At 44.4% G+C, this 12272-nt stretch overlaps 1 protein-coding gene across 3 annotated transcripts in view; it reads right to left on the bottom strand.

Moving 5' to 3' along the window:
• Nucleotides 1-12272, bottom strand: part of ccdc171 (coiled-coil domain containing 171) — a 298637-nt gene that overhangs the window by 143056 nt on the left and 143309 nt on the right. For all 3 annotated transcript variants that reach the window (XM_072517495.1, XM_072517496.1, XM_072517494.1), the window contains exon 17: nucleotides 1954-2070. In XM_072517495.1, the coding sequence (XP_072373596.1) occupies nucleotides 1954-2070 (117 nt within the window). The remainder of the gene's footprint in view (nucleotides 1-1953; nucleotides 2071-12272) is intronic.

The following is a 12272-nucleotide window of genomic DNA, read 5'->3' as shown; positions in this document are numbered from 1 at the left end:
TAGCAGCGGGCGCCCCTGGTGCGACTTGGCGTTTGGACCGCGCAAGCCTGTGGGGTGTCCGGGGGGGGGTGGGTTTGTCGCGACGGGTACGTACGGAGCCCAATGGGCTGCCGCGCGGTCGGGGCCATAGGCGGGGGTATTTCGCGCGGCCACGTCTAGGGAGGCTGCTAGGGCCCGTGCCTCTGAGAGTCCTAGCGACTCTTTTTCTAGAAGTCTTTGGCGGATTTGGGAGGAGTTCATACCTGCCACAAAAGCATCGCGCATTAACATGTCCGTGTGTTCATTTGCGTTCACCGACGGGCAGCTGCAGGCTCGTCCCAAAATTAGTAGCGCGGCGTAGAATTCATCTATCGATTCTCCGGGACTTTGCCGTCTCGTTGCGAGTTGATAGCGAGCGTAGATCTGGTTTACTGGGAGGACATAGAGACCTTTTAGTGCTGCGAACGCCGTCTGGAAATCCTCTGCGTCTTCGATGAAAGAGAAAATCTCCGTGCTTAACCTCGAGTGCAGGACCTGTAGTTTTTGGTCTTCTGTGACCCGGCCGGTGGCCGTTCTGAGGTAGGCCTCAAAACAAGTCTGCCAGTGCTTGAAAGCTGCTGCCGTGTTCACTGCGTGGGGGCTGATCCTCAGGCATTCCGGGATGATCCTGAGCTCCATAGTCCTTTTTAGTCACGCTTAATAAATTGTAGCGCACAAAGACTCCGAGAGACGAATAGTGAAGTCGATGAGGCTTTATTAAGCGTGACTGTTTCCCCCGCAGTTCAGTAGTAGACTGCCTGCGGGGGAGGACTCCAGGTACTTATACTCCGCCTTCAGGGCGGAGCTAGAGGTCAAAGTCCAACCAGGACCCGGGATCTGTCAGCCAATGACATCATGGCTTCACAGTCCCACATGACCCCTAATACATACTACCACACACAACAAATTTCTAAATAGTACTAACATCCCTTCTATCCTTTCCTGCACCTACAGCATCGCCACCCCATCCAAGTCACATTCCATTTAGTTGTGAGTTCACCAGTTGTCAGGAGCAAGGGTTGAGAAACAGAGGCCATTGACAATTGTACATTAAAGATAGTTTGATCTTCATTATAAAAGGGGGTTCAAATTTCTTGACACAAAGGATTGTGATTGTTGTACTATCACTGAAGCTTCAAGCCACAGAATTCACTAACTGACACTATGTTTGGAGTTTGTAAAGGTATTTTCAAAACTGAAAGTTCAAAATTTCTCCATTTGCAGAATTCTGAACAATATATGTTGTCAGATTGCTACCACAAATGATTTAAAGCAGAAATCAGCCAATTGTGGATCCACCATTAGTCAGTGTGTAGCGAAGGTTAAGTTAAGTAATCTCCATTTATCAGCAATGAAGAAGGCAGTCGATAACCCCTGGCTTCATTAAATTCTAAGAGAACACGTAGACATGTTTAATCAACATGCAAAAGCAGCTTATTTTTGAGGATATGCACGGCAACTTGAAAGTATCACTTTACATTTTATTAAGTATATTAAACTTTATTCACTGTCAGAGAAGCTGCATGCCAGAGAATACGAGATCATGTCAGCGTTCTTTGACTGAACAACAATCAGCTGGAGCACATCTGCATGCTGACCACACAAATAATCAGTCGCATTATTTATTTTGCAATCAGATTATTCTACAGTACAGTAAATGAACAGCAGAGCTGCAAGTGCTTGATGCACCTTACTGAAAAGTTTAGCTCCCAACATGGTCGAAAAATCCATTTTCGGGATAGGTTCGCCATATTGTTATAAAGCTTGCAACGCATCACTTTTATGATCATAAAATATAAAGTGTGCATTTGGCATGTTTGTGAAAGGTTGAGCTTTCTATTAGGTTGAACATAAATGTATATTTTTAAATATGAAATAACTTTTTGAGGAAAACACTTAATTTTTCCGAAAGTGTGAACTGGTGAATCTACTTACGTGATTTAGTGATAACATCCTGTAAATCGGCCATTGAATCAATTATTGCAGCCAGGAGGTCAGAACTGGAAAACCATTCAACAGCCTGAATAAAGTGGTTCTGCTCTCTCTCCTGCCCTAGGAAAAATGTAATAAAGCAACATGTCAATACATGTAATAACAGCAAAAGGCACAGTTCTCTGTATGTGCGTGTGAGAGAAAGAGTGTGTGTGAGAGAGAGTGAGAGAGAAAGAGAGTGTGTGTGTGAGAAAGAGCGAGATAGTATGTATGCACGAGAGAGTGACTGTGTGAGAGAGTGTGTGAGAGAGAGATAGAGAGAGAGTGTGTGAGGGGGGGGAGAGAGAGAGAGTGTGTGTGTGAGAGAGAGAGAGAGAGAGTGTGAGAGAGACACACACAGAGTGTGTGCGTGAGTGAGAGAGTGTGTGTGTGTGTGTGTGTGTGTGTGCGGGTGCGGGTGCGGGTGTGTGTGTGTGTGTGTGTGTGTGGGGGGAAAAACATTAAACATCAATACCAAGCACTATATAAGATTTCATTAACTGTTTGTGTGAACTCCAGTAGAAGAAAAAGTTTATTTTCAATGTGGAACATTTTTTGCCTTCAAATATCACCAGTGATTTTTGCAAACTGTTGTGGAATGTTTTCTGCTTTCTTGGTGCGCTGCTAAATATTGCTTCAGTCTTCACCATGTGACAACTTGCCTTTTTCAAGCAACTTGTTCACAAAATAACTTCCAAAATCAAAACTCAATTTCACTGGAACAAATTTCTAAAATTAAATATGATTTAGCGAATCCAACGGAGGTGAAGATGAAAACATTCCCTTTCTGGTGCCCATAAAGATAGAGAGCTACTGCAACAGCTTCCAAAATAGACTGAATTTGCAGTACAAAATATATGTGTTGGAATTAAACTGAGACAACAGGATAGCTTTAAGAAAATGACCTGTCACATGGCTTTCTGAGATTCGGATTATAGTTTGTTAAAGTTTTGAGTTTTCATTAGTTATCGACTTGGATACTCCCACTTGCGGTCTGAATCTCTCTCTCTCTCTGTCCATATTGTCCAATATCAAACTAAATAAGCATTTAAGCAAAGACAGTGTGCGATGAATGAATCATGACTGCTGCCAACAAATCAAGCACAGAGCTGCATGACGTGTAGCCACAAACAAGTTGGACTTTGGAGGAGACAATTGAGAGGGGTGTCAGGCTTGAGAAACTTCAATACTGTCAATAGATCCTGAGGAAAACAGCTAGGCATGCAACACCTAGCACCATTATCCAATTCTTATATTTCCAATTAAGGGGCAATTTAGCGTGGCCAATCCACCTACCCTGCACATCTTTGGGTTGTGGGGGTGAGACCATAACAGACACGGGGAGAATGTGCAAGATCCACACGGACAGTGACTCGGGCCAGGATCGAACCCGGGTCCTCGGCACAGTGAGGCAGCAGTGCTAACCACTGAGCCACCGTGCCTTACCTACACTCCTTTTAGTAATGGGAGCGATACTTACTGTTACATATTTTATATATTTGATTTTCCTCAGCGATGTAGAGATGAGACTAGTTTCAAAGTGTGCAGGAGTTTACAGTTTTATATAATGCTTTAAAATGCTAACTCCATGTTTCAGCTCAGATTTTAGTAGCTTCTGTCTGTTTACTTTTCTCTAAGTCCACACCTAGGCTTAACCAATCAAAGACATAGAAAATAGGTGGAGTAGCCATTCGGCCCTTCAAGCCTGCACCATCATTCAATATGATCATGGCTGAACATGTAAATTCTGTATCCCACTCCCGCTTTCTCGCCATACCCTTTGGTCCCTTTAGCCGCAAGGGCCACGTCCAGCTCCCTCTTGAACATAGCCAACAAACTGACCCCAACAGAGAATTCCACAACTTCACAACTCTCTAAGAGAAGAAGTTCCTCCTTACCTCCGTCCTGAATGACTTACCCCTTATTCTTAGGCTGTGACCCCTAGTGCTGGACAGCCCCAACATCGGGAACATTCTTCTCACATCTAGCCTGTCCAATCCCATCAGGAATTTAGATGTTTTTCTGAGATCCTCTCTCCTTCTTCTGAACTCCAGGGAGTAGAAGCCCAGTCGATCCAGTCTTTCTTCATATGTCAATCCTGTCATCCCGGGAATTAGTCTGGTGAATCTTCGCTGGACACTCTCAATAGCAAGAATGTCCTTCTTCAAACTAGGAGACCACAACTGCACAAAATACTCCAGATGTAGCCTCACCAAGGCCCTCTATAACTGCAGCAAGACAACCCTACTCCTATACTCTATGAAGGCCAGCATGCCATTAACTTTCCTCATTGCTTATGCCTGCAAGCCAACTTTCAACGACTTTTCCACCATGACACCCAGGTCTCTCTGCACTTCCCCTTTTCCTAAACTGCCACCATTCAGATCATAATCTGCCTTCCTGATTTTGCCACCAAAGTGGATAATCTCTTGGGCAGAAAGGTAGCACAGTGGTTATCACAGTTGTGTCACAGCTCCAGGGTCCCAGGTTAGCATTTTCCCCATCACCAATGTCAGGTTAACCGGTCTATAATTCCCTGTTCTCTCTCTTCCTCCTTTTTTAAAAAGTGGGGTTACTTCAGCTACTCCAATCCATTAGAACTCTTCCAGAATCCATAGACTGCTGGAAAATGATCAATAAAGCGTCCACTATTTCTAGGGCCACTTCCTTAAGTACCCTGGGATGCAGAGCATCAGGCCCTGTGGACTTATCAGGTTTTAATCCCATCAATTTCCCCAATACAATTTCCTGACTGATAAGAATTTCCTTCAGTTCCTCCTTCATGCTGACCCTCTGACCCCGAGTATTTCCGGAAGGTTATTCGTGTCCTCCTTCGTGAAGCCAGATCCAAAGTATTTGTTCAACTGGTTTGCCATCTCTTTGTCACCCATTATGAAATGCATCTAACGGTAAGGGACCTGCATTTGTCTTCACCAATCTTTTTCTCTTTACATATCTATAGATGTTTTTGCAGTCAGTTTTTAAGTTTTCTGCAAGCTTACACGCGTATTCTATTTTCCCCTTCAGAATTAAACCCTTTGTCCTCCTCTGCTGAATTTTAAATTTCTCCCAGTCCTCAGTCTTGCTGCTTTTTCTGGCCACTTTATAGGCCTCCCCTTTGGCTTGAACACTATCTTTGATTTCCCTTGTTAGCCATGGTTGAGCCACCTTCACCTACTCTTGCGCCAGTCGGGGATGTACAATTGTTGAAGTTCATCCATGTGTTCTTTAAATGTCTGTCATTGCCTATCCACCGTAAACACCTTAAGTATCGTTTGCCAGCTTCTCCTAGCCAATGCACATCTCATACCATCAAAGTTAGCTTTCTTTAAGTTCAGGACCCTAGTCTCAGACTTAACTGTGTCAAACTCCATCTTAATGAAGGATTCTACCATATTATGGTCACTCTTCCCAAAAGGACATCACACCACAATAATGCTAATTAATCCTCGGTCATTGCACAATATCCAGTCTAGGATGGCCTGCTCTCTAGTTGGTTCCTCGACATATTGGTTGAGAAAACCATCCCTTATACATTCCAGGAAATCCTCCTCCATCGCATTGCTACCAGTCCGATTAGCCCAATCAATATGCAGATTGAAGTCACCATAATAACTGCTGTACCCTTTTTACACGCATCTTTAATTTCCTATTTGATAAGACTATAAGACAGAGAAGCAGAATTAGGCCACTCGGCCCATCGAGTCTGCTCCATATTCAATTATGGCTGATATTTTTCTCATCCCCATTCTCCTGCCTTCTCCCCATAACCCCGTATCCCCTTATTAATCATGAACCTATCTATCTCTGTCTTAAAGACACTCAGTGATTTGGCCTCCACAGCCTTCAGCGGCAAAGAGTTCCACAGATTCACCACCCTCTGGCTGAAGAAATTCCTCCTCATCTCAGTTTTAAAGGATCGTCCCTTTAGTCTGAGATAAGTCCAACGAGTACAGACCCAGAGTCCTCAGCCGCTCCTCATACGACAAGCTCTTCATTCCAGGTATCATTCTAGTGAACCTCCTCTGGACCATCTCCAAGGCCAGCACATCCTTAGATACGGGGCCCCAAACTGGCCCAATACTCCAAATAGGGTCTGTCCAGAGTCTTATACAGCCTCTGAAGTACATCTCTGCTCTTGTATTCTAGCCTTCTCGAAATGAATGCTAACATTTAATTTGCCTTCTTAACTGCCGACTGAGCCTGCATGTTAACCTGAAGAGAATCGTGCACACAGACTTCCAAGTCCCTTTGTGCTTCTGATTTCCTAAACATTTCCCGATTTAGAAAATAGTCTATGCCTCTATTCCTCCTTCCAAAGTGCATAACCTCACACTTTTCCACATTATATTCCATCTGCCACTTCATTGCCCACTCTCCTAGCCTGTCCAAGTCCTTCTGCAGCCCCCCTGCTTCCTCAATACTACCTGTCCCTCGACAGATCTTTATATCATCTGCAAACATAGCAGAAGAGCCTTCAGTTCCTTCTTCCAGATCATTTCAAGTATATTGTAAAAAGTTGTGGTCCCAGCACAGACCCCTGAGGCACACCACTAGTCACCGGCTGCTATCCAGACCTTCACACCTTCAGATCTTTCAGTTCCCCAGATCCTTCTCCTTCGTGATGGCCACTTTTCTCGCCTCTGCCCCCTGATTCTCCTGCAACTCTGGGCAGCAGGGTAGCACAAGTGGATAGCACTGTGGCTTCACAGCTCCAGGGTCCCAGGTTCGATTCTCCGCTGGGTCACTGTCTGTGCGGAGTCTGCACGTTCTCCCCGTGTCTGCGTGGGTTTCCTCCGGGTACTCTGGTTTCCTCCCACAGTCCAAAGACGTGCAGGTTAGGTGGATTGGCCATGCTAAATTGCCCTTGTCCAAAAAGGTTAGGAGGGGTTATTGGGTTACGGGGATAGGGTGGAAGTGAGAGCTTAAGTGGGTCAGTGCAGACTCGATAGGCCGAATGGCCTCCTTCTGCACTGTATGTTCTAAAATCCTGAAAAAGACCCCTTCATCCCCACTCTCTGCTTTCTGCCAGTCAGCCAATCCTCTATCCATGCCAGGATCTTACTCCTAACACCATGGGCTCTTAACGGATTTAACAGTCGGCTATGTGGCTCCTTGTCAAAGCACTTCTGGAAATCTAAATAAATCATGTCCACTGAATGAAAGGCGGGGCAGACTCGATGGGCCGAGTGGCCTAATTCTGCGCCTTTGTCTTATGGTCTTAGTGGCTGGCCATTTAGCCCATCATGCCAGCCCTCTGAAAACATTATCTGATTAGTTTCATTCCCCCGCTCTTTCCTCATAGCCCTGCAGTTTTTCTCCTTTCAAGACCAATTCCTTTTTGAAAGTTTTGTTCAACCTTCACCCACCATCCTATCAGGCAACAACAACTACTCATTTATTTCCTCTTTTCCACTCTGATCTGTTGTCAATTGCCTCACATTTGTGCCCTCCGATTACTTGCTCTCCTGGCAGTGAAAACAGTTTCTCTAGGTTTATAACAATTTTGAACACCTCCATCAACTTTACCCTCAGCATTCTCTGTTTTCAGGAGAACAACCACAGCTCTTCCAATCTCACCACGTGTGAAGTCTCTCAGCCCCGGCATCATTCCAGTAAGCCTCCACCGCAAGGCCTCAAAATCCTTGCTAAGGTGTGGTGGTCTGAGTCAGATACAATACTCCAGTCCGAGTCTAGCCAGTGATTTATAAAGGCTTCTTTGCTTTTGTGTTTAATGCCTCCATAACTAAAACCAAGCAACCATATACTTTAATAATAAACAGGCACTTGGTATGACAGAACTTGAGTATTGCTGAGAAAGACATGCTGTTGAAGCTTTACATCGTGCCATCATCAGAACTGATTCACAATAATACCAAATTTCAAAGGGAATAACAATCTTTGGAGGACAGCCATACTCTGGTTCATGGCAATGCCTTGACCTCTCTGGTTTTAAGTTAAACAAAAGCTTGGCAGTTAACTATCTCCTGTTTCATTCTCCATGGCAACACATCCACCAATCAGAGTCCACTTGCCAACAAATCGCCACCCTCTTCACATGCAGAATAAATTGTTGTTCCCTTTGGGGATATGGTATTTTTGAGAATGTGTCCTGGTGAGTGCAAAATACAAAGCTTCAGCAGTATGTTTCTCTTTTTCAAAAAACACTTTTATAACCACTTCCTCATTTTGTCTTGCTACCTTCAAAGATTTATGTAAACCCCAGATCGCTCTCTTCCTGCACCAAATTTAACGTCTCCTCATAATTGAATACCCTGCTAAAAAGATACAGCAGATTCAACAGTAACCTTCAAAGTAAACTGGAATATTACTGAAAACAGAAACATTTGTATGGTTATGGCGAAATGAAAATGGGTCGAGTGGTCTTCTTCCATGCTCTACGATTTTATAATAATCTGGTATACTTTCTAAAAGAACACTGACCTGCTTGAAAGGATACTGGAGAGGGAGGGGGAGGATCCAGTTGTTGTGGTCCATGTCGGTACCAACAACATAGGCAAGTCTAGGAAAGAGGACCTGTTTAGAGATTATAAAGAGCTAGGATTCAAATTCAAAAAAAAGGTCCTCAAGGGTCATAATCTCCGGATTACTGCCCGAGCCACGTGCAAATTGGCATAGGGAGGCAAGAATAAGGGAAGTTAACACGTGGCTGAAAGAGTGGTGTGGGAAAGAGGGGTTCCTTTTCATGGGACACTGGCATCAGTTTTGGGACAGGGGGGACCTATACCGTTGGGATGGTCTCCACCTGAACCGAGCTGGGACCAGTGTTCTGGCGAAAAGAATAAATAGGGTGGTCAATAGGACTTTAAACTAAAGATTGGGGGGGAAGGGAAAGTCAGGGAACCAAGAGGTGAAGTAATCAGTGGGAAGCGTAGCTGCTTAGGAATACAAAAAAGCACGAAAAGACAAAACTCAGGAGAGGTTACGATAGTCCCCATCCCACAAAATATGACACAGTGTATGGAAAGGCTCAGTAAACCAAGGTCCACCACACTAAGAAAACAAAAAGGGACGGTCAATAGAGAATTAAAGGTGCTATATTTAAATGCGCGCAGTGTACGGAACAAGGTAGATGAGCTTGTGGCCCAGATTGTGACTGGCAGGTATGATGTGGTAGGCATCACAGAGACGTGGTTGCAGGGGGTTCAGGACTGGCATTTAAACATCCAGGGATTCACAACCTATCGAAAAGACAGGGAGGTGGGCAGAGGGGGCGGGGTTGCCTTGTTAATTAGGAATGAAATTAAATCAATAGCACTAAATGACATAGGGTCAGATGATGTGGAGTCTGTGTGGGTAGAGTTGAGGAACCACAAAGGCAAAAAAAACATAATGGGAGTTATGTACAGGCCTCCTAACAGTGGTCAGGACCGGGGGCACAAAATGCACCACAAAATAGAAAGTGCATGTCAGAAAGGCAAGGTCACAGTGATCATGGGGGACTTCAATATGCAGATGGACTGGGTAAATAATGCTGCCAGCGGACCCAAGGAAAGGGAATTCATTGAATGTTTACAGGAGGGCTTTTTGGAACAGTTTGTGATGGAGCCCACGAGGGAACAGGCCATTCTGGACTTAGTGTTATGTAATGAGCCAGACTTGATTAAAGATCTTAAAGTAAGGGAGCACTTAGGAGGCAGTGATCATAATATGGTAGAATTCAATCTCCAATTTGAAAGAAAGAAGGTAGAATCAGATGTAAAGGTGTTACAGTTAAATAAAGGTAACTACAGGGGCATGAGGGAGGAACTGACGAAAATCGACTGGGCGCAGAGCCCAGTGGGAAAGACAGTAGAACAGCAATGGCAGGAGTTTCTGGGAGTAATTGAGGACACAGTACAGAGGTTCATCCCAAAGAAAAGAAAGGTTATCAGAGGGGGGATTAGGCAGCCATGGCTGACAAAGGAAGTTAGGGAATGCATCAAAGCAAAAGAGAAAGCCTATAATGTGGCAAAGAGTAGTGGGAAGTCAGAAGATTGGGAAGGCTACAAAAACAAACAGAGGATAACAAAGAGAGAAATAAGGAAAGAGAGGATCAAATATGAAGGTAGGCTAGCCAGTAACATTAGGAATGATAGTAAAAGTTTCTTTAAATACATTAAAAACAAACGGGAGGCAAAAGTTGACATTGGGCCGCTCCAAAATGACGCTGGTAATTTTGTGATGGGAGACAAGGAAATAGCTGAGGAACTAAATAAGTACTTTGCGTCAGTCTTCACAGTAGAAGACATGAGTAATATCCCAACAATTCAGGAGAGTCAGGGGGCAGAGTTGAATATGGTAGCCATCACAAAGGAGAAAGTGCTAGAGAAACTAAGAGGTCTAAAAATTGATAAATCTCCGGGCCCAGATGGACTACATCCTAGAGTTCTAAAGGAGATAGCTGAAGAAATAGTGGAGGCGTTAGTTATGATCTTTCAAAAGTTACTGGAGTCCGGGACAGTCCCAGAGGATTGGAAAATCGCTGTTGTAACCCCCCTGTTCAAGAAGGGAACAAGGAAAAAGATGGAAAATTATAGGCCAATTAGCCTAACCTCGGTTGTTGGCAAGATTCTAGAATCCATTGTTAAGGATGAGATTTCTAAATTCTTGGAAGTGCAGGGTCAGATGAGGACAAGTCAGCATGGATTTAGTAAGGGGAGGTCGTGCCTGACAAACCTGTTAGAGTTCTTTGAAGAGATAACAAATAGGTTAGACCAAGGAGAGCCAATGGATGTTATCTATCTTGACTTCCAAAAGGCCTTTGATAAGGTGCCTCACGGGAGACTGCTGAGTAAAATAAGGGCCTATGGTATTCGAGGCAAGGTACTAACATGGATTGACGATTGGCTGTCAGGCAGAAGGCAGAGAGTTGGGATAAAAGGTTCTTTTTCGGAATGGCAACCGGTGACGAGTGGTGTCCCGCAGGGTTCAGTGTTGGGGCCACAGCTGTTCTCTTTATATATTAACGATCTAGATGACGGGACTGGGGGCATTCTGGCTAAGTTTGCCGATGATACAAAGATAGGTGGAGGGGCAGGTAGTATGGAGGAGGTGGGGAGGCTGCAGAAAGATTTAGACAGTTTAGGAGAGTGGTCCAAGAAATGGCTGATGAAATTCAACGTGGGCAAGTGCGAGGTCTTGCACTTTGGAAAAAAGAATAGAGGCATGGACTATTTTCTAAACGGTGACAAAATTCATAATGCTGAAGTGCAAAGGGACTTGGGAGTCCTAGTCCAGGATTCTCTAAAGGTAAACTTGCAGGTTGAGTCCGTAATTAAGAAAGCAAATGCAATGTTGTCATTCATCTCAAGAGGCTTGGAGTAGAAAAGCAGGGATGTACTTCTGAAGCTTTATAAAGCATTAGTTAGGCCCCATTTAGAATACTGTGAGCAATTTTGGGCCCCACACCTCAGGAAGGACATACTGGCACTGGAGCGGGTCCAGCGGAGATTTACACGGATGATCCCAGGAATGGTAGGCCTAACATACGATGAACGTCTGAGGATCCTGGGATTATATTCATCGGAGTTTAGGAGGTTGAGGGGAGATCTAATAGAAACTTACAAGATAATGAATGGCTTAGATAGGGTGGACGTAGGGAAGTTGTTTCCATTAGCAGGGGAGACTAGGACCCGGGGGCACAGCCTTAGAATAAAAGGGAGTCACTTTAGAACAGAGATGAGGAGAAATTTCTTCAGCCAGAGAGTGGTGGGTCTGTGGAATTCATTGCCACAGAGGGCGGTGGAGGCCGGGACGTTGAGTGTCTTTAAGACAGAAGTTGATAAATTCTTGAGTTCTCGAGGAATTAAGGGCTATGGAGAGAGAGCGGGTAAATGGAGTTGAAATCAGCCATGATTGAATGGCGGAGTGGACTCGATGGGCCGAATGGCCTTACTTCCGCTCCTATGTCTTATGGCGTGGTCTTAACAGCAGATATCATGTTTTATCCATTTAGCTCAATATTTATTTTTGGGATTCAGAGAATCTAACGGTGTCCAATTGGCGAGTATGATCCCGGAACGAAGCAGATGTCTTACTTCAAACTCTAGGGTGTCTCCAAACAGATACTTCCTAAAACAATCTGAATAATCCATGCACAGCATTGAAATGTAAATGGCAAATGCCGTCTATCGCCTTTTTAATCCAACCATCAGGGGTGATGGATGACCATTGCGCTTTAAGATGTCAAAGGTAGATCCCACATGCTTCCCCAGTAATGGCTAGGACCCAATGTTAACTTCAATCAAATTGATTTCGAGTGAGTTAAAATCTTGTCCACA

Source organism: Scyliorhinus torazame, chromosome 9 (genome assembly GCF_047496885.1).
Source record: "Scyliorhinus torazame isolate Kashiwa2021f chromosome 9, sScyTor2.1, whole genome shotgun sequence".
Lineage (NCBI taxonomy): Eukaryota > Metazoa > Chordata > Chondrichthyes > Carcharhiniformes > Scyliorhinidae > Scyliorhinus > Scyliorhinus torazame.
Note: the sequence above shows the minus strand (reverse complement) of the source record. Positions and strands in the feature narration are given on the sequence as shown.